This window comes from Filicampus tigris, chromosome 7 (assembly GCF_054856515.1).
Source record: "Filicampus tigris isolate MCC_2025a chromosome 7, RoL_Ftig_1.0, whole genome shotgun sequence".
In the NCBI taxonomy this organism is placed as follows: Eukaryota; Metazoa; Chordata; class Actinopteri; order Syngnathiformes; family Syngnathidae; genus Filicampus; species Filicampus tigris.
The window spans coordinates 18,478,533-18,503,724 of NC_141223.1; the positions used below are offsets into that span (position 1 = coordinate 18,478,533).

Sequence of the window (25,192 nt, forward strand, 5' to 3'; positions counted from 1 at the left end):
TGGAAAAAAAGTCAAAGACTGGTTTGCCTTGTGAGCTGGAAAAAGTAGTGCATTAAAGATACATGCACATACACAACAAACTACTATTTTATTTTAATCATTAAAATAATTATACAGATAACGACAAAACAACAACTCCCCTATCCAATTGTGTTCTGGTTAAATCAGTGTGTGTAGATGGCTTTAAAGATGTGTGTTGGTAGGCTTCTCCTTATCACCAGCTCAATAATCAGCTTTTACTCCACTTTTATGAGCCACAAACATGTTAAGTCCATAAACATAGGCTGCTGCTCTCCCATCCATGGATACACAAGGTTATAACACACATACAGCAACAATGTTACGACGTCTTGCTCAACTGCTCATGTAACTATTATTAGTCAGACATAATAACAAACATCAATACAGTTTAGATACAATATGTATTACTTTGATTATACATATAGGTTGCAGAGGTGGGCATTTTACTGAAGTTTGCCGGTCCGTCATTCGTCATCCGTCAGCAGCCTGGTTACTCGTCCGTCATCCGTCAATCCATCTATTTTTCAAGCCAAGCCAAACTGTAATTATGTGTTGGTCAGTCCGTCATGTTATTTTAACATGAAGGAAAACTCAACTGCTATTTAGGTAGAGATTTTCTGCCAGACTTAAACCTAGTGAGCCATGTAAAACTCATGTAGCGGGACGGATATGTCCCCAGGCGTTTAGTTTGACACCTATAGTCCGAATCTAGTGGTGCTCATAAATTTACATACTTTGGTAGAATTTGTAATTTGTGCATAATTCTTTGCAGCGAGGATGGAATTTCAGTGCTACTGGGAGGCACATAGGACCACACACTTCCTAACCAGATGTTTGACAAAAATGCTATTTTACATATGGACAAAATATGTGCATATCACTGGCATCAGGCCAAAACCTCATAAATCACATTTTGGTGAATTTGATATTTTTTTCAAAAATTGACCCTATTGGTCAGTTCGCACGCATGGGTGCTATTTTTACACAATTGACCAATCGAAAGTGTTTGAGGAAAAGAAAATAACCACATACTTCTCAAAGGGCTGTCTTGCACAAAAATACCACAAAAAATGGCACAAAACTACTGAACAGCAAACTAACTTTAAGTGCAAGAAATAATTTTGTGCATTTTTTCAACAAAAATCAACTTGCCATGTTAGCCGCTAAATATTCACTTTCTGTTTGTAAAACGCATCAAACAGATGCTTATTTATTGATTGCTGATTTGACCTAAATATTATGGGATAAGAATGACATTATACACAGACAAAAAAACGTTATTTAATCTCTACTGTTTCTGAATAACATTAGTTTGGTTGGTTCTATTTCAAATGGCTAATCTTTTAACACACCAAATATAGTTATATAGTCATATAGTGTGAAATGTTAACTCTTATGTCGTTTAGAACGTAAATCTTGCAGGATTTAACCCAGTATATATTTTTTCTTATTTACTGATCAAATAAAATTGAAGTACGTGAGATTTATCTCTCTTCAAAACACAAAAGTATGACATTGTTTCAGAAAGATGTTGCATGCACACCACAGGTGGTTCATTATTTGATTTTTTTTTTTTTTTAACTGGATAAAGATTTGGAATTTGCCAACAAAATATTTGATTAAATAATAAAGACAAATTAGTGTTATTTAAAATAATACATGTATTATCCATGCATGTGTTTCTTTCTTTCTTTCTTGCTTTCTTTCTTTCTTTCTTTCTTTCTTTCTTTCTTTCTTTCTTTCTTTCTTTCTTTCTTTCTTTCTTTCTTTCCTTCTTTCTTTCTTTCTTTCTTTCTTTCTTTCTTTCTTTCTTTCTTCCTTTCTTTCTTTCTTTCTTTATTCATTTATTTATTTATTTTACAACGGGGCAAAATAGGCTTGATACTGAGTGTTGTTTTGTGAAGGATTACCCATTTTCTGCTAAATTAAGAAAGATATTTAAGTTTGATTTTTATTTTATAGAACCACATCATCCCCTTTGTATTGAAAATGTATTTTTTGACTTCAGCAACAATGCAACAGACAGTGAATAAAAACAATTTTATGTTATAAATTTAATGATATTATTGTCTAAATAGCATTTTCCCAGATGTTACACTACTAAAACACATCTCTTTTTCTTTACATATTTGAAAACAAAGTCATATATAGTTTACCAAATTTATCGTTGTGGCTTTGAAAAAAAAATATATATATATATATATATATATATATATATATATATATATATATATATATATATATATATATATATATATATATATAATTCATGTTTTAATGTACACATGCAGCAAAGCAGCAAGGATCACATAATGACTATAGAGCTAGGAGGGTGAACAATCCTAATGATATTTTTTTCTTGGGTAATGTTTGAACTGTTAACGTATTGATCATGTCTCACATGTATGTCTTTGGCAGTGAATAGGAACTGCTACGGCAACAACTTGAAAACGGTATGAGTGAGGAGAGCATGTAAATGCAGAGGAAACCTAAGTAAAAACTCAGCACTACATCTGAGTTTTTTTGGAGAAGATATTAGTGTGGGTTCTCGAGCTGTGGATGTGTGTTTGTGGTTTAATAAAGTGCTTTGTCTGACTTTATACATTGTTGTCCACCACCCAGACTACAAAGGCCACTGATGTCCTCTGCACAGTCCGTTTTAGGCAGGTAAATTACTTATATACTTGTACTTATATACTTGTGTATATATGTACTTATATGCATCAATGTTGGTCAAGAAATTGCAAAGTACTGGAGTAGAACATTTAGGGGCACACACTATAAATCAAGTAGCAAAGTAAATATCGCTGGACTTGGGTTGAATACCTCCACCTATCTATAGTACACAGTCCACACCTGCTCTCTTTGCTGATGCAACGTTAAAGGCTTTTTATCTCCTAAAAACTAAGTGATGAATTTGGAGGCACAAGAGTTCTGCCCGATCCCAGAGATATTCACATTTCCACTATATTACTGATAAAAGACTCAAGTTTGGAGACTGTGTTAGAAAGCAATGTAGCAAAGAATAATCAAGAATTATAATGAAACAACAAATTCACGGGTCGCACATACATGAGTGGAGGCATTTTTTAGTTGCACTGTCATAAATTTTAATCGCAAAATGCCACCATTTAGGGGCAGTCCAAATGGTCACAAACATCTAGAAAATAAAAACACTGATGTACAGACATTTATGTGGTTCACATTGTCTATTGTGTTCAAATAGCCTTGCCAGACCAGTTGAATTCTGCTGAGCATAGTAAAAATATATAAAATCTAACAATCTAACATTACAGCCTACAATAAAAAGAAAAAAAGTAAAAAGTCAAAGTTATTTGACAGAGTCCCTTTGGCTCTAGCTAAGTTAGCACAAGCTAATTTATTCCTTCCATCAACGTATTCATTGCTGTAACCTAAAACCATACACACTTTTAAATATACATTTATATTTAACTATATTTTGCAATCAAAGAGACGACCAAACGGGGACTTTTAATGTTAATCTTTATTTTGAAAACTAAAAGCTTCCGGAAGCTTCCGGTGAGCGTCAAAGTAGCCAGAAGTGTCGAAGCCGCGCATAGGGGGAAATGCACGACGTTGACGGAGCTGTACTTTTGTTTCTATCCATAGGGCGGCAGTGGTTATTTCCTCGTCAACGACCCGCAAATTGAGTACAGCAGAAGAAGTCCAAGCAACGTTGGCTCAGTTGTGTACTGTTTTGCTATCAGGTTGCGAGTTGGTAAGTGTAGAACACATCTAGACGAATTGTATTGTATGAATTGGTGCTGAGAACAGCAACTGTATTGCGTATATGTCACCACCCGTTTCCAAAACTAATCCTTTACTCGCTCTTATTTTCTGCTTATGAATAAAGTCTCACTTTGAAGAATGGCAACACCGGTTCCCGTACTTCGTCTGCCGAGAGGCCCCGACCCTCACAGCCGCGGCTTCGACCCCACATCCCCTCGCTACATCGATCTGTGTAGCACGTCGATCGCGTCCTCCTTCTCGTCGTCATGCGCTTCCGCAGACCCAGAGGAGCTGAAGCGGGAGCAGCGCGCACGTGCGCAGTTGCGAGAGCGCTTCCTTAGGTGTCTGCTGGCCACGCGTGACAAGAAGGTGAGCTTCCTCATGCACGGCGACGTGACCGTGGATGCCACGTTCGGCTGCTGCGACATCGACGTGCTCAATCTGCAAGTGTCCGACCTGCACACTCCCATTGGCGTGCAAAAGGAGGCGCTCATCAGATGCCAGGACGTCGTGTCATTTACCTTTGACTTGTGAAGACTTTTGTGTTTTTCGCCCCCACGTTAAAACGGCCTTGTTTGCATAAAGATGCACCTCCGTTTTGTGAGAAGTTAAGCCTTGTTTGACACTTGAGCAAAACCCTACCCGCTTTCTGACACAAGATGGCGGCATACGCTCATATTTTTCTATGGAGGTGACGTCTGTACAGGGCAGAAAGTATTGTTACTTTTTGTCGAAGTTGAATTTTTGCATATAGATTTTGTATCGTACCGTAAAACCAAGCAAGAACATCACATAAAGTTCATACACCTAAGCACCTTCTACCATCGAGTAAAATAATATTTACTTGTTCTATATCACTGTAAATCGCTGGCATAGGTAAATGAACTAAGATACTGTACATTTATTTGTGTAAATAAATCATTATCAACAGGCATGGTGTCAGGATTTGTTTCTCTCAAGTTGCATGTGCTCGACCGATATGTGGTGTTGGGGGTACGCTTAGAGAACAATGGATTTTCAAAACTTATGTTTTTTTTCCTCTGTAAAAGCATAATTAATACACAACACGTTCGTGTTCAACGTGAAAAGGTGTTTTAACTGAATTTGGCCAAAGTGTTGAGTGTGTGTGCATGTATGTGTATGTATGTAAATTACGCACAAGCAAATGCCAGCCCCTCCCCAACAAACACGCTGGGTACAGGTGCAGCACAAACATGCAAGCAGGAATTGGACTTGAAAAGAAGGGGTTCTTGTGATTGTGAACGTTATTAAATTAATATCAAATATAACATGCATATCTATATGGCTTTGCCGCCAGGCTTTCTGGCGGGGCTATAGCACCCCATCGCGCTGGGTGTAGGTAGCGCTGTGTCTGATTTTCAGACCATCCATCCATCCATATCTGAACCGCTTATCCTCACAAGGAATTACATGAAATTGGATCATTTTTACTAATAGTGGTTAGGAATTAATGTTTTAGACCTCATGGAATAAATACTCAGTAATGACAGTGTTACGAAATCAACAGTCATTCATACATCAACATCTATTTTTCTGATCAATATAAGGCTGAATTATTTTGAAAAATAATCGTAAAAATGTGTTCTCCTTAATAGCACAGTTGCGATTTAAAGTGATTATTTTTTAAGGTAATCTTCACATTTTTGTTTAAATTTCATTTGAAAACATGAGCAATAAATTGATTTGTGTTGTAATGCCTGGCCAAGAATGATTAAATTTAATTGAAAAACTTTGTCCAACACTGAAGAAAATGATGGTTGAATTGACTCAATTTTATTCGTCAAGTGGTTGCACAAATTATAATCATCTGTATCCAGATACGTTTTAAAAGTAGATGTATAGTCTGCTTAAAAAGTCTATCTGGATTCAGATGATTTTATTTCATGCAACCACTTGAGAAAATAAAATTGAGTAAATGATGTACAACATTTTTTTCAGTGTATAAGTGTTATTGGTTATCTTAATTTTTTTTTTCCTCTTTGAATGGGAACTTAAACCTAGTAAAACATTTAGTTAATAGTAGATGTGTCATTCCAATCTTTACATCTATCTGTGTCTTCTGTTTTAAGTAACTGCTGAAGATTGGAGTGGTTCATTGTTCATTGATCAGTATCATGTGACACCCTTTTAATGATTTTTAAAAAATCTGATTGTCAGTGAATAAATGCAAGTTTTCTCCATGTTTTGTATACTTGTAAACATTTTATCATAATAAAACTCTGATTTCCATGTCCAAACATGTATGTGTGACTTAAAGGCGTTGAAACTATAGCCCGATGGGCCTAGCAATGCAAAACAATGAACAGCTGTACAATATTCTCCTTGTAGTATAGGCTTTTTCAAAATTAGGTACGCTTCCTTGAGGGAGCGCAGGGGTACACTGTAAAAATGGTTGAATTTACATCAAACTATAGACCACGGGTGTCAAGCTCATTTTTGTCACGGGCCACATCGTAGTTCTGATTTCACCCGGAGGGCCGTTACGACTGTTAACCCGTGTAAATGTATGATCGCCTTATACACAACTAATTGATGGATCACTAGTTTTGAAATCAGAAGCCAGTAAATAGTTTTTTCAACCATTTTCCAATGTATTTTAAAGGAAGGATTGGTAACAAATGCTTGAAAAATGTTGTGTTAACAGTGAGGACAATTTAAATAAAACATGTCAAGTCAACACATAATTTGTCTACGCGGGCCACATAAAATGATGTCGCGGGCCAGATCTGGCCCCCGGGCCTTGAGTTTGACACCTGTGCTATAGATTATAGATCTACTTTACTACTGTACATGCTTACCTTCACCTTATGGAAAAGGAAAATTTGATTTATTTGTGTTTCCAGTTGCTGGAGTGCAGTGCTTATTTATTTATTTTTTTAAATATATTGTAATGATTTTTTTTTTTCATCAGAACCTCTGCAATGCTATGACAAACGTCTTTTAAAAAAGCGAAAGCCATAGCAGGTGACTCTTTAACAAAGAGAAGTTGAATATGTTTTCCTGTACTGCAAACAATTCAAACAGTGACCACATTGAATGGCAGCACACATCTTTCACATACTTGAGCATTCCAAGCTGCAGGATTCCTCTTTGTTGTGCCAGTCTGATGAGCAGAGGACATCAATACTATTTAATCTCCCTAAAAGGTGTATTTTGCGAGTTCCAATAAGTCATTTTATTTGAGTGCCATTAGGCGGCTGTGCTCTGCCTGCGTCTTTTTTTTTCTCCTTTTTTTTTGTACCTGAATTATCCGACCACTCACTGGAGACAGTCATCAATGAGGGAGTGAGTCATCCCTCCTCTTCGCCCTCCCTAATCCGAAATATGACTTAAATGACGTCATTGGGGCGCGTGTGATTAAATCAGGAAGCCCTCAAGGACGAGCAAGGTTAATTTTATTTACCCAGACATGCTTGTTGTGTGGGCAGCAGCCTCAGACACTGTCACTTCTCACCTCTGTGACAAGAGCTCATGTCCACCACCTGATGGCTGTACATTGTATTTGCATACCAAGTGATGCTGTGTACATACACTGAATGACCACTTGATTTTCCTTTTATGTATTTATTTATATGTATTTCTTTTCATTATGTAATTATTTTACTTTTATTTTTTCATTTATTCAATGGTTGTGATTTCACAACCAGATACTCTGTGCAGCACTTTGTAATTGTATTGTTTTTAAAATGTGCTATATAAATAAATTGGATTGGATTGGATTATGCATTCATCCTTTAGATTGAACGGGATGTGGCAAACTTTCTTGCAGGAGCCACTTTGACATTCTCACCTTTAATTTCTTTAATGGTCTAAAAGATATCTATCAGTGTACAATTCTAAGTAGTTTCAATATGGATACAAATATATATATATATATATATATATATATATATATATATATATATATATATATATATATATATATATATATATATATATATATATATATATATATATATATATATATATATATATGTTTATGTTAATGTTTCTAAATGTATGTACAATATGCACCAACATACACGTGATTCGGAACGCGCGGATTCAAAGATTTTTTTCGAGACGAGAAACACCCTGACGGACCGGTCCGACACATAGAATGCCCTACTGTGTGTGTGTGTGTGTGTGGGTGGGGGGTGAGGGGGACGGGTGGAGTGCGTGTGTGTGTGTATATATTTATATATTAGTGCTGTCAAAAACACCGCGTCATCGGGCGGTAATGAAATTTTGTAATTTATTGCGTCAAAATATATATATATAAATGTGTGTGTGTGTGTGTGTGTGTGTGTGTGGTACGTGTGGGTGTGTGTGTGTGTGTGTGTGTGGTGGGCGGCACGGTGGTCGACTGGTTAGCACGTCCGCCTCACAGTTCGGAGGTCGTGGGTTCGATCCCGGCACCGGCCTCCCTGTGTGGAGTTTGCATGTTCTCCCCGTGCCTGCGTGGGTTTTCTCCGGGTACTCCGGTTTCCTCCCACATTCCAAAAACATGCATGGTAAGTTGATTGGACTCTCTAAATTGCCCCTAGGTGTGATTGTGAGTGCGGATGTTTGTCTCTGTGTGCCCTGCGATTGGCTGGCAGCCTACTGCCCAAAGACAGCTGGGATAGGCTCCAGCACTCCCCGCGACCCTTGTGAGGATAAGCGGTATAGAAAATGGATGGATGACTATGTGTAGTTGCGTGGGTGTGTGTGTGTACGTGGCATGTGTGTGCCAGTGGCGTGTAGGAAATATGTGTGCTGCACTGAGTGGACCCTCCAGTTAAATGATGCCATTATGTGCTATTAATTAGGTAATGCATGTGAATACCAGTCTGATAATGTTTCCATAATTCATTGTGTGGGTGTAAAATTAATCAATAACAGTTATAAAGACTGTACTTTGGATTTTATGTGGATTTCAGAGGCACATTTCACATGCCATTGTGGTGATGAGTTACAAGAGTGACCTGAATTATTATGGCAGCTTCTATTTCTAACTGTGTAGGGATTGTCTCAATGTTATCTCCTCACACTTTCCTGCTAGTCCCCACTTTCAGGGGCAAAACATCTCTGCCTCTGCACGTGTTTGTGTTGGCGTACAGTTGGTTCAGCCGTGATGGTCCAAAGAATCTGACCCATACATGCAGCCCGTCCACAGGAAGCACATTCCGAACTCCTTCCTGTTTGTGGACCTCTCTCTCATACTTCCTGGCCAGTGTCTGATAACTTTTAGAAACACTTCATCATCCTTTGCCCAAACCAGGACTGAAATAAATGGGATGTGACCTCATGCCTAATTTATTTTTAGAATGTTCCTTTTTAACATTTTGCAGACCACAAGACCACTTTTTAATATGATAGAGCCTACTGGAATGGATCGAACATTTTACAGTAAATGGAAAAGCTAATTTACTGTCTTTTGTAGCTTTTCCATAGACACAGATGGAATGATACCCTGAAGGAAGTGTGTTTAGGTCCATTTTCAAAATCCCATTCTTCAAATTTTAAGGTGAGGCATCGTTACGATTTGTGGCAAGCTAAGATAACAAATTGGATTCATCTCCTGGTTTGTACAAGACCATTGCTTTTAAACTTTGAATGAGTATCATAGTGAATATAGAACTAATACGCTTTATGGGGTATATTCTCCACTTCAGTGTGCCACTTACGCAACTTCATGAAATGTACCCATTCTGGGTGTAAATATTGGACATCAAGATGTGACACTGACAAATATGTCAGTAGGCGCATTCTCTGATGACATAGGCGTTTTTTTGGCTTACGCACTCCAGAGGCTATACTAAGGTCTGGCTCCTCTGGAAGGCGAAACATCATATTGCACCTAATTGAGTCATTTCACATGCTAACAGCGAGAGATGACTGTTAACTACCAAATCGGCTGACGTACGGGCGGGGCAGGTGGGGGTGCACACCTGTTGCAAATACGCTCACTGACTCCCCAACAGCTGCAAATGCGTCCCTACTACATTACAATGACGTCTCAACGTTGACGTTACATAGACATGGACTTATTTCTTCACCTGTGAGGAGCATTTCCACATATTGCCGTGACTTGCAGTTGAAGCGCCGCTCACAAACAATACAGTAATCGGAATACAGTAATGAGCTGTAATTTATTTATATATATATATATATATATATATATATATATATATATATATATATATATATATATATATATATATATTTTTTTTTTTTTTTTTTTGCTGGGGGGTGGTATTTGATGCGGAATGCTTGCAGCGCAGCTTGGCGACTATGGTCAACTCTCAATTTCCACCTAAGCCACCCATCTCCTAAGCTTTCCATTATGAGCATGTTATTTTCATTAAATTGCTTTTATCAGATTTATGAAGAAGTGAATGCAAAAACATACACTCCTTCAAAGTATCTTGTAAATGAGCCGCGCACACATCACTGACTGACTTCCGAATCCACAACGCAAGTTAATTTCACTATCAAAGTGTGCCATATTTTCCAAATGCATCTCTATGGAATTCTCACGTTTCGTGAAAACTCCACGATGCGGAAATTAGGGCCACCCTCAGTTACATGCGGTGGGTGTGTCAGAAGCCAAAACGGGAGAATCGTCGCATCTTGAATGGGTTCAGTTCCCATTCCGTGACAGTGTGAATGTGAATGTGAGTGTAAACTGGATGTTATTAGAGTTTAAACTGGGATCGACTGGTTCAGGGTCAAGTCTTCTTTTCGCCCTAAGTCAGCTGGGATAGGCCCATGGATGGATGCATGTCCCATAAGTCTAAATGGACACTATAGTGAGTTCTGAGATTGATTGTTTAAAACGGTGACATGCTTGCACTTTGGAAGGTGTTTTCAAGGCAGCCAGCCCCGGGGTCACCACAATAGGAACGGCTGAGTCACTGTTGGTCCTCAGACTTGTTTGAGCGGCTATCAGCGGGGAATGTTGGAGGAGCTCCAGTGATTGTGAGAGCCAGGAGCTGTGTGGCAGCCTCACTTCCTGACTCCAGCAGCCCGGCGAGATAAAGAAGGAGCATAGCCACACTGGAACATTGGCCTTATGTTTATGTACCACCGCAATTTTTAAGTATGGAGGTTTTATTTCATGGTAGACTGCTTGTACCATCGTGTCAAAGAATTCAAGGTACAAGTGTGTTCTCAGTTTACAACGGAACGCAGTAAACTACTTGGCGTAGCGGCATAAGAAAGCATGATCATACGGAACTACATTGATTATTTTAGATTCATGGTATTTCTATTAGGTAAGTAAGTATTTTTCCTACAAATATTTACGGTTATTGTAATTTTGCGACTGCATTGAAGAGCGACATGTCTGAAGCCGACTGAACTGTTTACCGGGTTCTGCCACTAGTTTTCATGAGAGGCCGACCGTTGGCCACTGTTTTTGCTGCAATTCAAAATTTTAATCACAGTGAAACGGTGTTGCAACGTTGCAGATGTATCAGCCAATCAAAAATGCACAAGCTTTCATCCAAAAGCCAAGTTTCCGGGTTTTAAGTGTAAACATACCCAGCCAGCCAGTACCAATGCAATATATCGTTGCTGTCCTGTGAAAAACTCGTCCAATTTTTGTAATTTTTAAAATTTTCACGTTCATGGGATATCCATTAAAAAAAAACATGTATGTCAATTGTTGTCATTTTTAAAATGTTCACGTTAATGGGATGTCCATTAACATAAAAAAAATGTAAATGACAAAAATGGACATACGCATTTTTCCCAAGACAGCGACAATGTACAGTATATTTATATATTTACTTTTAAAACAGTTCAACTATAAAACTTCACATGTACCTGTGATTAGAAATAAATCGCAGGTGCAGTCAGAAAAACAGCCTTTGATATTGTCAACACTCTGTCCTTATTCTCCCCCGTTTCTTCATCTTTGCGGCAATCTGCTTCTTCTGTGGTTCTGTTGTGGGTCAATAAAAAAAGAATACAATACAGTATGTGTAGCCTCAAAACCCAATAAAGGTGCACAGTTTTTCTTTTTGTGCTGCACTGGTAGATGTGCGGGCCTCAATCACTTGATAAGCGCTGAAGAGTCGCCAACTGCAACTTTTTCACGATGGATCACTTCAGTAGCTGCACTGCTCGTGTTCGGCCGTGTTCGGCCGGCGTCTGCATAGGTTTAGTCATAAACTATGACGTAACTTTGTGTTACGTTGCTAAAATAGGAATGGAACTCCATCATAAACCAAAGACTCTTTGTACGCATTAAATCTTATTACTATAGTTGGCAAGCTGGAGTCAGTCACTTCTTCAGCCGGCATACCAGCTCAGACTAATTCACCGGAAGCCTCTACTGGTTGCTGCTAAGTAGTCCACCCCTTTGTGCCTTCATCCAGGTATTTGGGACCCCGTGAAAAATCATCACTTTAGGCCTCACCACTTTAATGCTGCAAATTGAAAATAAAGTGAATTATATTTCTCCCCTTACGGTGACCCTACCTCCTCTGCCTGTACACAAACTTGAGAAATTCCAAAGTTCTGCATTAATGCTTTAAAAAAAATTGTTTGACTAATCAATTTTTGTGTGTGTGGTGCCTGATGAAGATGAGTGTCATATGCGCGTCTGGCTTCATTCCAGACAGGAAGTCACATAAAGATGAGGGAGGAGAAGGGAAGCGCCAATTAGATGGCGATTAAAGTTATCTTAATTTGTCTGTAAGACCCCATCATGGCCCACTCCCTGTCCCACTGGGATAAACACAGGAAGATGCTGCTAACGAGTGTCTGTGATGCGGTCAAGCTGCTGACGTCCTACCACCACTTGGGTGATTATGTATGGACCCTGAGAAATATAACATCCAAGTCACGGAAGCAGTGTGACTTTGAGTTTGGGTTTGGGGTGTTAACAGTCATGGTCTGAGACCGTTTTATGTAAGAAGTAACAGCATTAAATAAAGCTGCACAATTTCATGAAAGTCAATAAGAGAGCTGTATTTTAATTATTAACTCTTTTATTGATTAACCCCCCCCCCCCACCATAAATGTATTATTCTATGATTATTATGATTATTATTATTATTACCTCTACAATATGCCCAGTCATGTAACACTTCAGTGTATTAATAATGGGTACCTGGATACCATTGTGTTGAATATTGTGGTTGTACTTTGCAAATGAGTAGAACTGTGCTGTGCATCACAATGGCAGCCATTTATAAAACTTCAAAGACAATCCATTCAGTGACGCTGCATGGTTGACTCCAAGTTGCTCTAATTTTGAAACAAATGTTCCCATTGGAAATCATGTAAAATGGGTTAAATGGCTATTCTCATCCACAACCATCTTAAATTTGTACTTTCAGAACCAACAAAAAACTATGTCACCTGCTCCACTGAGCGTAATAGTCGAGCAACGGTCGCAGACGGGCAAGTCGAAAGTCCACTGTAAATTGGAAAATTGGAAGATGGGATGCCACGTGATTAGCAAATAGTTGATTTCAAACTTTAAACATTGATGCGGAGTCGACCAGTCAACTAAATCCTTTCAACAACTTTGTAATGCCGGCATAAATGCAGTTTAAGTTAACCACGGTATAATACAAAAAAAGGAGAACTGGATGATGTCACTGAGGAGGTGACTGTCACTCAGTTTTTATAGTTATTTCTGGAATAAAATTTTGGTGCCTGTGGTGCGTGTCCACATTCATCTTAAGGCTGCTTCTTGCTTTTTGCAGTTGTATCATTAGTAAGTGTATGTTCAATATGGCACCTGCTTGATAAAATGAATTGGTGCATGTAAATGTATGGCTCATACTGTACTTTGCAGCCAGACCCATAACTATGTCGCAGTTGAGTTTCAGTCCTAGTTCATTGGTTGTGATCACGTCACACATTTCTTCAATGGTATCGGCATTCATAACACAAAAAAAAAGCAATTTTTTGTTCTCAATATCGTCACGGGTGAGCTGGAGCCTATCCCAGCTGACTTTAGGCAAGAGGAGGGATACACCTGGACTGGTTACCTGTCTATACTGGGCACATACTGTATCGACACACTCACATTCATACCTAGTGACAATTTAGAGTCCTCAATGAACCTACAGTAACATGCAGAACATGCAAACTCCACAGGTTCAAACACCGATCCTCGGAACTGCGAGGCTGACATGCTTACTACTAGTTCACCGTGCCGCCCCCAAAACACCAGCGCTATGGAGTAAATCCTTTAAATGCTCAGTCTTCAACTCAAGACCTAACCATTTTGGTCCGTTTGACCGCATTTTTTAGTTACATTTCGCTAGCCAAGATGGACACAAAAACAAACCTCTGACGTATGATGAAGTGCAGTTGTACTCCATGGCAGACAAACATTGTTAAAGTTAAATCATTATCCCTTTCAATGATTTGATTGTACCCATTGAAGCAGGCTGTCGCTGTTCAATTAGAGAGAAATAAAAAGAACTCCTGTGGTGTTGGACAAGTGCTTTCCCAGTGGCAGTGGGATCGAATTCTCATTATCAACAGCAACTTTCACAGTAACTTCAACCTGCAAGATGTCGTGAGAGTACTTTTCCATTGTTCCTCCTTCTTTTCCATACTCTGGAGCTCACCTGTTTTCCCCGCTGCTCCACCCACACACCCCTCACACATCTTAAATCACTTAATCTGCGTCACTTCACTCTCTCCCATCTTTGTATCATGAAAACATCTACGTCGACTCGGAGTGCTGAGCCTGAATTAAATGCTTCTAATTCCACTTAGACACGCGCTCACGTCCCGAGCCTGATCTCCCGCTCACCAGACAGCAATCTCTCCTTCTTTTATTCTTCTCCCCAAGAGACGTGATTTACTTGTGTCAGGGACAAGGACATCAGCCTATTAGGAAGTGCCTCTGACGTAGGCATCCACGTCCCCTCCTCCTTGTTATCCCCCTTGCTCATCTGCCTTCTTCTTCCACTTCTCCTCCTCCTTGCCTTACTCAAATTGGGGTCACCAACCTTTTATTGTGCAGACTGGTGAATCATCAGTGCGACTTGCGCCACACAGCGAAGCTCGCGGGGACGCTCCCCATCCCGCCCCCGCCCACCAGGCTGCCCGCCCAGGATGCTTTCGTCCGCCTTCCCATATTAGCAGGGTAACCCGACATTGTCTGCTCTCTACTGTCACATCACTCTATCACGCAGAGAGGACAAAGACGTGGACACAGTGGTGAGACGTCAATGTGGATAGAGGAGGTGGTGGTGGTGGGGGCTACGGTACAATGCTTACATGCTAATAGTAAAGTCTTCAAATAATCCTAATACATCAAAGTTCTTTTGAGAAGCCATGAAAAGTCCACTTAACCTCTACTTAGGGTTGCCTCCTAACATGGACCCAGATCATACGATGGACCGCATTGAATAGGATTGACGCTGGATTAAGTTTCCATCCTCAATAGCATCTGGTTCGAATTTACAATGTGAAAATGGGACCGTAGCTCAGCCTGTAATACCTGTACTATACTGAAACATACTGTACTGTATCTTGGAGATATTGGTAGTTGGACCTGAGGGTTCCCATTGAGAGACTTGACTTTAGGAGTGGTAGTCGGCTCAAGACACACCGAGGCAACTGCCGTTCTGTTGGCTGATGATTTTAGAGAGTCTGGTCCTTTCATGAACGCTGCCATGGTGACCAAACCGCCCAAATGGCTGGAGCTCAAGATTTCTTCCACCGACCAAATCCCGATTTCTCATTGTTCGTAAACTGCAGTAGGGGCATAGCTCGGTCAGGACATGAATTACCTTGGCGATAGAAATGAATACCGGTTGAATTAGATTTGTCTTTGAGTATTGGTGGTGGGTAGCGTCCTTGGAGGGACACCAACTATTAGGGTGCAGGTTGATCTTATAAAGATTGGCTTGATAACTGGAAGGTTGATGGTTCAAGAACCATTACAAGCCACGAAAAAAATGTGTTTGGAATTGTTTCTGGAGAGTCTTTGTAGTAGTCCAATAGAGAGGCACAGAGAATTGGAGTGTAGGTTAATTTTGTTTTATGACTGGAAGAAAGACTGTATGAAATGTGGAATTGGGACATGTAAGCCAGTTTCTTCCCATAAGCCTTATTGTGTTAGCCTTGACAAATACACCTAAACTCTGACTTCCTGCGCCTTAACACAGTTTCTATTTACATTGCTTTGACGTGGCGGTAATGGCATATTTTGGTTGAGAAGGACTTGCCTGGGGGTGCAAGAAGTTTGAAGGTTCAGATCCCACCTCGGACCAAAACCTTTGGAAATCCGGGCTGGTTTTTGGACTGGGGAAAATTTTAGCACTTCTGTGGTTCCCTTGGGAAAGGCATTAAAGCCTTGACACTGTTTCCAACCACAGCTTTGTGAGTTCTTGGAGATATGAGCGTAAAGGATTCAGGGCCCACATTTGGAAATGATGACAAGTGTGAGAGACTCTTCTGTCCCTGAGGTCAGACAAGGATAACCCCTTAACGTCTTGGGGCACAGCTCCATTTTGTGCATCAACTTCACTCCATGCACTTGCTGTATATGCTCACTTTGCTATCAAGACCTTGTAATTCCCACCCGTAGTGCCACTTACGAGTGTTTACAACTGAGCCAGATGTGGGAAGCAGCATCTTGACTTAATGCAGCCAGAGATTATTTGCTGCTGTTATCTGGTTGATGGTATCTGCATAAACAGAGATGCTACAAAGCAAGCGGAGCATGTCTTAGCTTTTAAACTGCTTGAAATGCGTAAACAACCGTCATGTTCTTCCTTTTGGTTACATTTCTATACAGTACATGAATTGCAAAACCAACCAATATTTCCCTCGTTTGTGGCTCCTATTTTTTTCACGCACAGTATCCGGTTTTGTTCTCGTAAGCCTTCGAGAACCTGTACCTGCTCTCCCTGCTGCAGATAACCATGAGAACAGATGTACAGACAGTTACATCCTGACACACACAAAAAACAGCAACAGACTACTCATATGATGATTTAACCAAAGCCAGGTATAAAAAATTTACGACTTTGTATTTGCCCTAAGACATGTTGCACTGGGAATGCATTTTCACGGTAACCCGCCGAGACAACGGACCACACCTGGACACAGCTGGTCCATGGAGGGCTACCTTGTTCTGGGCCTTGTACATCTGCAGCTATAGGACACACAAGGAGACCTATAAATAAAGATTATGGTTTTCCGTAAGACGCTCAGAATAAACACCAAGCCTTGAGTTTCTGTACCTTTGAAGGTACACCAGAAGTCAGCTGCATGTGTCCTGCGTGGGTCGCAGCCTGGCGTATTTGTTTAGTTCAAATGAAAAATTGACCGACCAAGATCGTGTCAACATGAAAGGTCAGTTTCCTGTTATTACTTACCACTCACGCAGTTACACACACATTTGCATTTACAAAGTTGTGATTTACAGGAAGAGGAACATGCAAACACTGATAGGGACGGAGAGGGAATTAAGATGAACAGCCCTGTTCTCATTTGTAGGATTTTGCATCATAATAGGTAGAAAACTAGCATGTAGTCAGAACAAACAATATGAATTATGCTGTAGTATAATACTATGCCACCCTAACCATAACTGAGGTTTTTATGCTGCATCCACACCAACTGCGTTGGGAGCGTTTTTGGCGGCGCCTTTCAATTGGAGTCAATGTAGTTCCCGCGGTTGCATGCGGGGCGGCGCGAATGATGTGTTTGGAGAGGTGGGACGTGGAGCGAAGCACAGAAAATCCGCCCATTCGCCCGCATGAAACAAATGAACTTTTTTTGCCATTCCGTCTCGCGGCAGCCAATCAGCATCAGGCATACTACGTCACACACAGCCACACAGCGTCCTGTTCACTCGGCGGCTTTTTTTTTTTTTTTACAGTTCTTGAACTTTACCAAGACAGCAATATTGTTAGCATTAGCATAGCGTGTCAGCCATTTGATCGCGATGTTGCAAAATGTTGTCGTAGTTTACCACCAAGCGAAGCCCCTCCCCTCTCTGCTGTGCTTGAATGAGTGGCTGCAGCATTCAGGTTTCAAATTTTCCGCGTTCAAATGCGAGCGAATGAAGCGAAGTGGAACTCTTCATCCGCATTTGGTGTGAACGTAACATTAGAGGCGCAGTGACGCACGCTCATGATGCCACTTTGAACGCAACATTGTGCTTAACCTTTGCCACAATTTTTCTTAAAATTAATTTGATTTCCACAGTGTGTGGGCAGTATGGTGAGCGCGTCTGCCTCACAGTTCTGAGTTTGGATCTCGGCTATAACCTTCTTGCAAAGAATTTGTGTGATCTTACCATGCTTGCGAGGCTTTTCTCCAGGTGCTCCGGCTAGCTCCCACATTCCAAAACCATGCATGTTAAGTTCATTGACAGCTCAAAATTATTCATAGAATGTGAACGTGAGAGTGAATGGTTGTTTATTCGTATAACTTATAGGATTCACAGAATCGCAGGGGGCTTATAGGCAATAAGTCCCCTGCGATTGGTGATCGACCTGTCCAGGGTGTATGCATCTTCCCGGCCAAAGTCTGCTGGGAAAACGTCCAGCTCACCCTCAACCCAAATGAAGACAATTGGGATTGAAAATGGATGGATTATTTATTTATTTATTTATTTATTTTTAATAAACACCTTCCACAATCGGTATCGGTAATGTGATTACCTTAATTCATAGATGGTAGTGTTAATATATACAAACATTACAGACTTAACTGCTCAGTCCATTTGAACATGATTGCTAACTAAAACAGCAGTCCCTACCATAGCACGTAAACAGTCTTATAGATGATGGAAAGCGTGGAGTCGAGTTCAGAATTCACTGCACAGTATTAAAGATCATCTTAATGTTCTGTGGGGACATCATGTGCAACAATGCATAGCATGATCACTACGTATTATTGTGCGTGTTTCTCCAGTTTCATTTGACATAATATACCAATAACATTTCTTAATATTATTCCAAAGTTCATTTTAAAAAAACAAATGCCATCCCACCCCAGCTGTTGTTGTGTAATAAACAGCCCCGGCTGCTATTTCTATGGAAATACGGTATTTAGTCCCTAATTGTGGTCCATGTTACTGCTCCTTATTCTTGTTCCACAAACATGGAGCTCAGGATGAAGGAATGTCATCTTATCAGTGCAAAAACTCACTGTGGAATTTGTCAGTGGTGAATGAAAAAACATCAGACCTTGTTTGTGTGTACGTGTGTGTGAATCTGTCTGTCGTTGAACATAATTCTGCTGGAGCACATCCCTGTATGTGAACATTAATACAATTTTGTCTTTGTCTCCTTCTCTACTTTCAGACATCCATTTGTCCTTCCTGGCCGAAACACTCACAAATCATCCACTTCAATTCTTTTTTTTTTTTTTTTTCATTTTGTTTGCAAAGTCATTCCTAAGCTCTCGGCTTTGATATGTCTAAAAGTAATGGAGAACCACTTTATTACAAGTATTTACTGGCAGTAGCAAAAATAAATAAAAACACCTTACCTCAGAGGCGTCAAACTCAAGGCCCATGGTCCAGATCCAGCCTGTGATGTCATTTCATGTAGTCCATGAAAGCAAATCATGTGTCAATCGACTTTTATGATCCTTGATTAAAAACTCACAAAATTTCAAATTGTTATGTGTAATAAATAATAATGCTAAGATGTTGCTATTTTTTGTTACCCTTTGCTTGAACAATAATTGATTAAACTATTATCCTTGATTTCTGATTTCAGAACTAGTAATCCATCAATTTGTTTTGTATATGTAGTAATACGATGAGATGATTAAACATTTATTTGGTTTCACATAACGACCCTCTGAGGGAATCCGTAACCGCAAAGTGACCTGTTACAAAAATTAGTGTGACACCCTTCCCTTACCTCATCATGTTATCATGTCTTTGACATAAATTTTAGGACTCTCCACTGGTATTGACCAACTTTTTGATGTTCAGCATTCAAGTCCATCTCTTTGTCCTCTTTGATAAGGAAGGAGTAAGATTTGAGACTGCTATGTTAGCTTACCACACTAGTTGCTAAACAACTAACTAAAGTGGTCCGCCGCCTCTGAATATGCGTGTACCTAATAAAGTGTCTGATGGTTGTTTTATGTCAGCTCCACTGAGGTTTATCTCCTTCCTGCTAAAAAAAAAAAAAAAAAAAAAAAAAGATTTATTCTATTTTTACAGAATTGTGAAATATTCCAAAAGTTCATTTCAGAAACTATGGCTTGGAGGCACGTCACAGTCCTTTTTAAGAAATTAATCATCTTAAGTGTTGCAACATCAATCTTTGCCCATTTTGTGGCTATTGGGGTACTTTGCTTTCATGACTCACTGCTTTGTGATGCAGTCCTCTGTGGGACAATTGGATTTTTGCTAAACACGACAAATGCGCCAGCCGTTAATCTCCATTCTATCCGTGAATTACGCAAACAACGATTTGCATTAAGTCCACATACATTAGCGTCATGTCTCAGAACTAATCTAACAAACTCATGCGAGGGGAGTGAGATGAATTTGAAGCTGAAGAAGCAGCCTGTAGGGGATGATGTCTTAGTGTTGGAGCCTAGCTAAATTGGCTCAAGAAGAGGAAGAAGCTGTGTGCTGCGCAGCAGGAAGAGCAAGGTGCAATGACAACAACCGTTTTAACCTTGCTGTATTGCGTGTGCATACAATATGTCACCAAGCAGATAGACGTCACGGTTCACCAAGGGCACGCGGACGGTACAGCCATGTTTGCAACCATTTCTCTTCCAACAGTGTCATGAGTCACTAGAAAGATCATTATAAAACTTCACAACTGATGTAAAAGTGTTGTAAGCTAGCAGACCAAAGTGTGGACACATGATTGTGGGCATGGCGGACGTTTGCCTGGCTGCTTGTTGCTTGGCAGAATTCATTGAGCTCAATCATATAAGGCCGTGATTCCCAGCTGGTGTACTGTGTGCAATATATCATGTGTGCCGGTGGGAATGATCTGATTGTATATAAAAAGTCAGAAAATTTATTATTTGCTACAAATAATGTATCTTTGTTCGGCTATTAATGCCAACAATGTATAGTGACCAACAGAAGAATAAATGCTCTACCGACACATCCACTTTTGTCACATTTTGGTTAGGGGGTGTACCATGAGATTTTCTAATGTAAAATATATGCTAGTTATGGTCGGGAAAGACTGCCATAAATAGTACTATATAATGGCCACAATGAAAATAAAAAATGCTATGAAAATTAAGTTGACATATTTTGAAAAAAAAAAAAATTGTAATATTACGAGATGAATCATGTTACACAAATAAAGTTTTTATCAGGTTAAAGATGTAATACAGTATTTTTTGGAAAATTATTTTTTACAGGAATTTGTAAAATTAACACAAGAATACATACAAAAATATACCAGAAAAGTACTTCCCAATTGAGAAAACTATCCATCCATCCATCCATTATCTGTACCGCTTCTCCTCACAAGGGTCGCGGGGCGTGCTGGAGCCTATCCCAGCTGTCTTTGGGCAGTAGGCGGGGGACACCCTGAACTGGTTGCCAGCCAATCGCAGGGCACACAGAGACAAACATCCGCACTCACAATCACACCTAGGGGCAATTTTAGAGTATCCAATCAACTTACCATGCATGTTTTTGGAATGTGGGAGGAAACCGGAGTGCCCGGAGAAAACCCACGCAGGCACGGAGAGAACATGCAAACTCCACACAGGGAGGCCGGAGCCGGGATCGAACCCACGACCTCTGAACTGTGAGGCGGACGTGCTAACCAGTCGACCACCGTGCCGTTGAGAAAATTAGTGGTTCTCAAATCGATTGGCCACAGATGGTGGTATGTTCATTTCCATGGAAAATTACATAATTGGTATATTTCAATTAATGCCTTTCATTGCCAGTCACAAAAAAACGATCACCGTCAACTTGTACTTTGCAGACTGCAGCCAACTAAAAGGGTCAAATGTAGCATCCCTTCCCCCTTTCCTCATAACACTGAATTGAAAATTTGGATAGAATGTTTTTTTTTTTCATAATCTGATTCATTAGTTAATTGAAAAAGCAATTGACAAATTAATTGATTATTCAAATAATCATTAGTGAGCAGGTCTAAATTAAAAAATGTTCAAATGTGCAGCTAATTCATGTGATTGGTATCGGAATTGGTATCGGCCATTTCTCAATCATGGATGATCGGAATCAGCAGCATAAAACACTGATCGGAACACCCCTGGAGAATATATATATATATATATATATATATATATATATATATATATATATATATATATATATATATATATATATATATATATATATATATATATATATATATATACATATATATAGATATATATATATATCTATATATATATATATATATATATATATATATATATATATAGATATATATATTTTTTTTTTACATTTTACATAATTCATCGCGATTAATCGTACTTTTCAACTACATTTTTTTACAAAACTTGTAACCGAAATTTACTAGAGTAAAATCTTGGAATTAATGTGGGAAAAAAATAAAAGTAGATTTAGATTCAAAGACCGTTCTTTCTTTGTATTATAGTATACTTAGTATTCCAAATCATTTTTCCAATGAGCCAATAAGCAAATTTAAAGTAAAGTAAGTAAGTAAAGTAAATTTAAAGTAAAATAAGTAAGTAAGTAAAACGACTATATATATATATATATATATATATATATATATATATATATATATATATATATATATAGTCGCATGAGGATACAATGTTTTTGTTGTTGTTGTTGTTGTTGTTTTAATTAAATCCAGTATAGAACATTTTCTCAGTTGTATTTAACTTTTATGTTAAATAGAATTGCATTTATTCTTTTACTACCTTTACTGTTATTGAACGGGCAATGATTTTCATTGAACTTATGTGCAAAACATTTGAATTGAATCAAGATTCTAGTACTGTAGTTTTTTTTTTCAAGTAAAACCAGGATCTTGGCTGCGATGGCGCTATCCATTGGGATTGCAGACTGAGCTAATTGCCCTTAATGATTTGCTTGGCACCTTGCTTGGCATCCTCCATTAGCGTGACAAAGTAGGCGCTGAATGCCAATGCAATGCAATGCTGTTATGCACTTTAGACAAACTAGCTGTCGAAAATGCTCACCATGTAATGCAATGCGCTGCGGTGGCCAGACAGTGGGGAAAAAAAAACTGTCTCATGGGGAAGAAGGTTAGGAGGCTACCAGATGTGTTGGAGGAGGGAGACATCTAAAACATGCTGGATAGGAGAACTCGAGGACCGGTGTTAGGCACCACTGTTCTAGATGTTGTGCCTTTGGGTGTTTGAAGGACTTTGAGTTTCCTTGTGTATGAAACGTGCTGTATAAATAGAGCTGCCTTGCCTTGCCTTGAGATACGAGCACTATATGGTGGAAATGAACTCAGTTCATCTCACTTCAAAATAAGAAGTTTGGCAGTCAACATAAAAAAAGACACCCCACGCTGTTAATGTCACTACCAGTGGATGTTTCCTATCAAACTAAACATAAAAAAAGACAGTTACATGTTGCATACTGTAATAAAAAAATAAAATAATAATACATTACCTTAGCCCACATATAATGGAAAATACACTTGACATGCTAATAGCTAGCATCTGTCGTCACGGTTTTACAACCTTTAAAGCAAATGGTCCACAACCTTTCCCGCCATGGACCGGTTCATGGTTTAACTGATATTTCGCAGACTGGCAACCATCCTTTTGTGTGTGTGTGATGTTTATGTTTTGTTTGTTTGTTTTCATATATCTGTGCGGCCCAGTTTGTTTACTGTGAGAATGCTTGTGCTTTCGCCATAGAGGTATGTATCATGTTATGGAGAAAGGATCGATTAATGGGTTTCATTTTCCAAAATATGTCGCTTTAACGTTTGATTAGAGGTTGATTTTGATTTCCTACTCTATTCTAGGATGCAGCAACGACGGGTGACTTGCTAAGTGGGTGCTGAAACGTTTCTCTCCACCCCCGTCAGCGGAAGTCATCGGGACAAGGGAGCAGACGTCTTTTCCAGAGGATGGGAAACCTGGAGGCTGGAATCGCCTCTCATTTGGAAGGAGGAGGAGGCAGCGGCCAGCAAAGCCGCAGATCACATGTGAAAGAATGTCTAGTAGCTATTAATGCCTTTATACATTTAACCCACATTTTTCAGCAAACTGTCCATTATCACAGTATGTTTTATGAGCGTTCAGGTGACTGACCAAGGGGATCAAAGGCAGAGCTGGGCAATTTACTAAAAATTTGCGGTCCGTTTATCACCTTCCGCCTACAGCCGGCGTACCTTTCCGCCATCCGTTTATCCGCCATTTTGTCCGGCTGAAAAAAAATAGACTTCCGACTATTTATCACTAGTTTTCCATCTATCGTTTATCGCATACAAAATGGCCGTCTGTCATAAGCGGATGGGCGGACTGGCCTGTCACATAAGCGGTATGTTGGGCCCTGTTGGTGTAAAAATGTACAAACCACTGCTTTAGATGACCCATGATTGTTTGAACTGCACATTTTTTCATGACTTTTGAGGCATAATTTCCCCCAAAATGAGGGGCTGTTTTCAAACTGTACGACTTTTAGGGTTATCAAATGGACCGTTGGATGAATGGGAAGGGAATTTCAACAGATTGTGACTGAGTCATTAAAGTGCTAATCATATCCTTTAATCACAGTCTCCCGTCCCAGAAATTAATTGATTGGCAGATAACATTTTGTCTTCTCATGGGAAACAATTTGAGTGCGTGTGACTGTTTTTGTGTGTGCGTGCTGTGATGAATAAGGCTTTCGCATGCGTGTGTGAGTGGTAAGATGTGAGATGATGCATCCTAAAGAGACGTTTGCTCATGGGCCAACTCCATGAATACAAATTCCAGAAAGGACGAGTGCACCTTGCTTCTCCTGTCTAATAGTGAACAAGCACCGCCTGCCTTTTTTTCTTTTCCTTCTCCTACCCAATCACAAACGCAAACTGCGCTGACTTCACGGGCCGCTGACTCATCCATTCATACATTTGGATTTTATTATTTATTCCAACCGAATCCCATTCAGAGTTATAGGGGCCACATATTTATAATGAAGGAGCCATTGTCCCACAGCAATGGCGCTATTGAAACGCAGCAGGTGAGTTTGTGATGGGAGGAAGGGAAAAATGATCAATTGTCAGTATGTTTTATGTCATGTGCTGGTTTAGTTGGTTAAACAAATGTGACATCATTATAGGGGAGTAAGTGGCAGGGAAAAAGTTAAAATGGTGGCCACTTTGAGGCAGAAAAGACAGCAAAGATAGCAAGTATGTGGGTGTGTGCGTGCGTGCGTGTGTTGGTGTGTGTGAGAGAGAGAGGGAGAGAGAGAGAGAGAGAGAGAGAGAAAGAGAGATAAAGGGGGAGGAGACAGCAAAGGAAGGGAGCGGGA

General features: G+C 39.6%; 1 protein-coding gene across 1 annotated transcript; it reads left to right on the plus strand.

Moving 5' to 3' along the window:
• Positions 1 to 3,588: 3,588 nt before the first annotated feature.
• On the plus strand, positions 3,589 to 4,703 carry gemin7 (gem (nuclear organelle) associated protein 7). The gene is made up of 2 exons (XM_086035957.1): positions 3,589 to 3,760; positions 3,896 to 4,703. Exon 2 carries the CDS (start codon positions 3,910 to 3,912, stop codon positions 4,303 to 4,305), a length of 396 nt encoding a protein of 131 aa, XP_085892083.1. The 5' UTR covers positions 3,589 to 3,760; positions 3,896 to 3,909; the 3' UTR covers positions 4,306 to 4,703.
• The last annotated feature ends 20,489 nt before the right edge of the window (positions 4,704 to 25,192 follow it).

Coding starts and splice junctions, on each gene's coding strand:
- gemin7 (XM_086035957.1), top strand. CDS start 3,910: ATGGCAACACCGGTTCCCGTACTTCGTCTGCCGAGAGGCCCCGACCCT.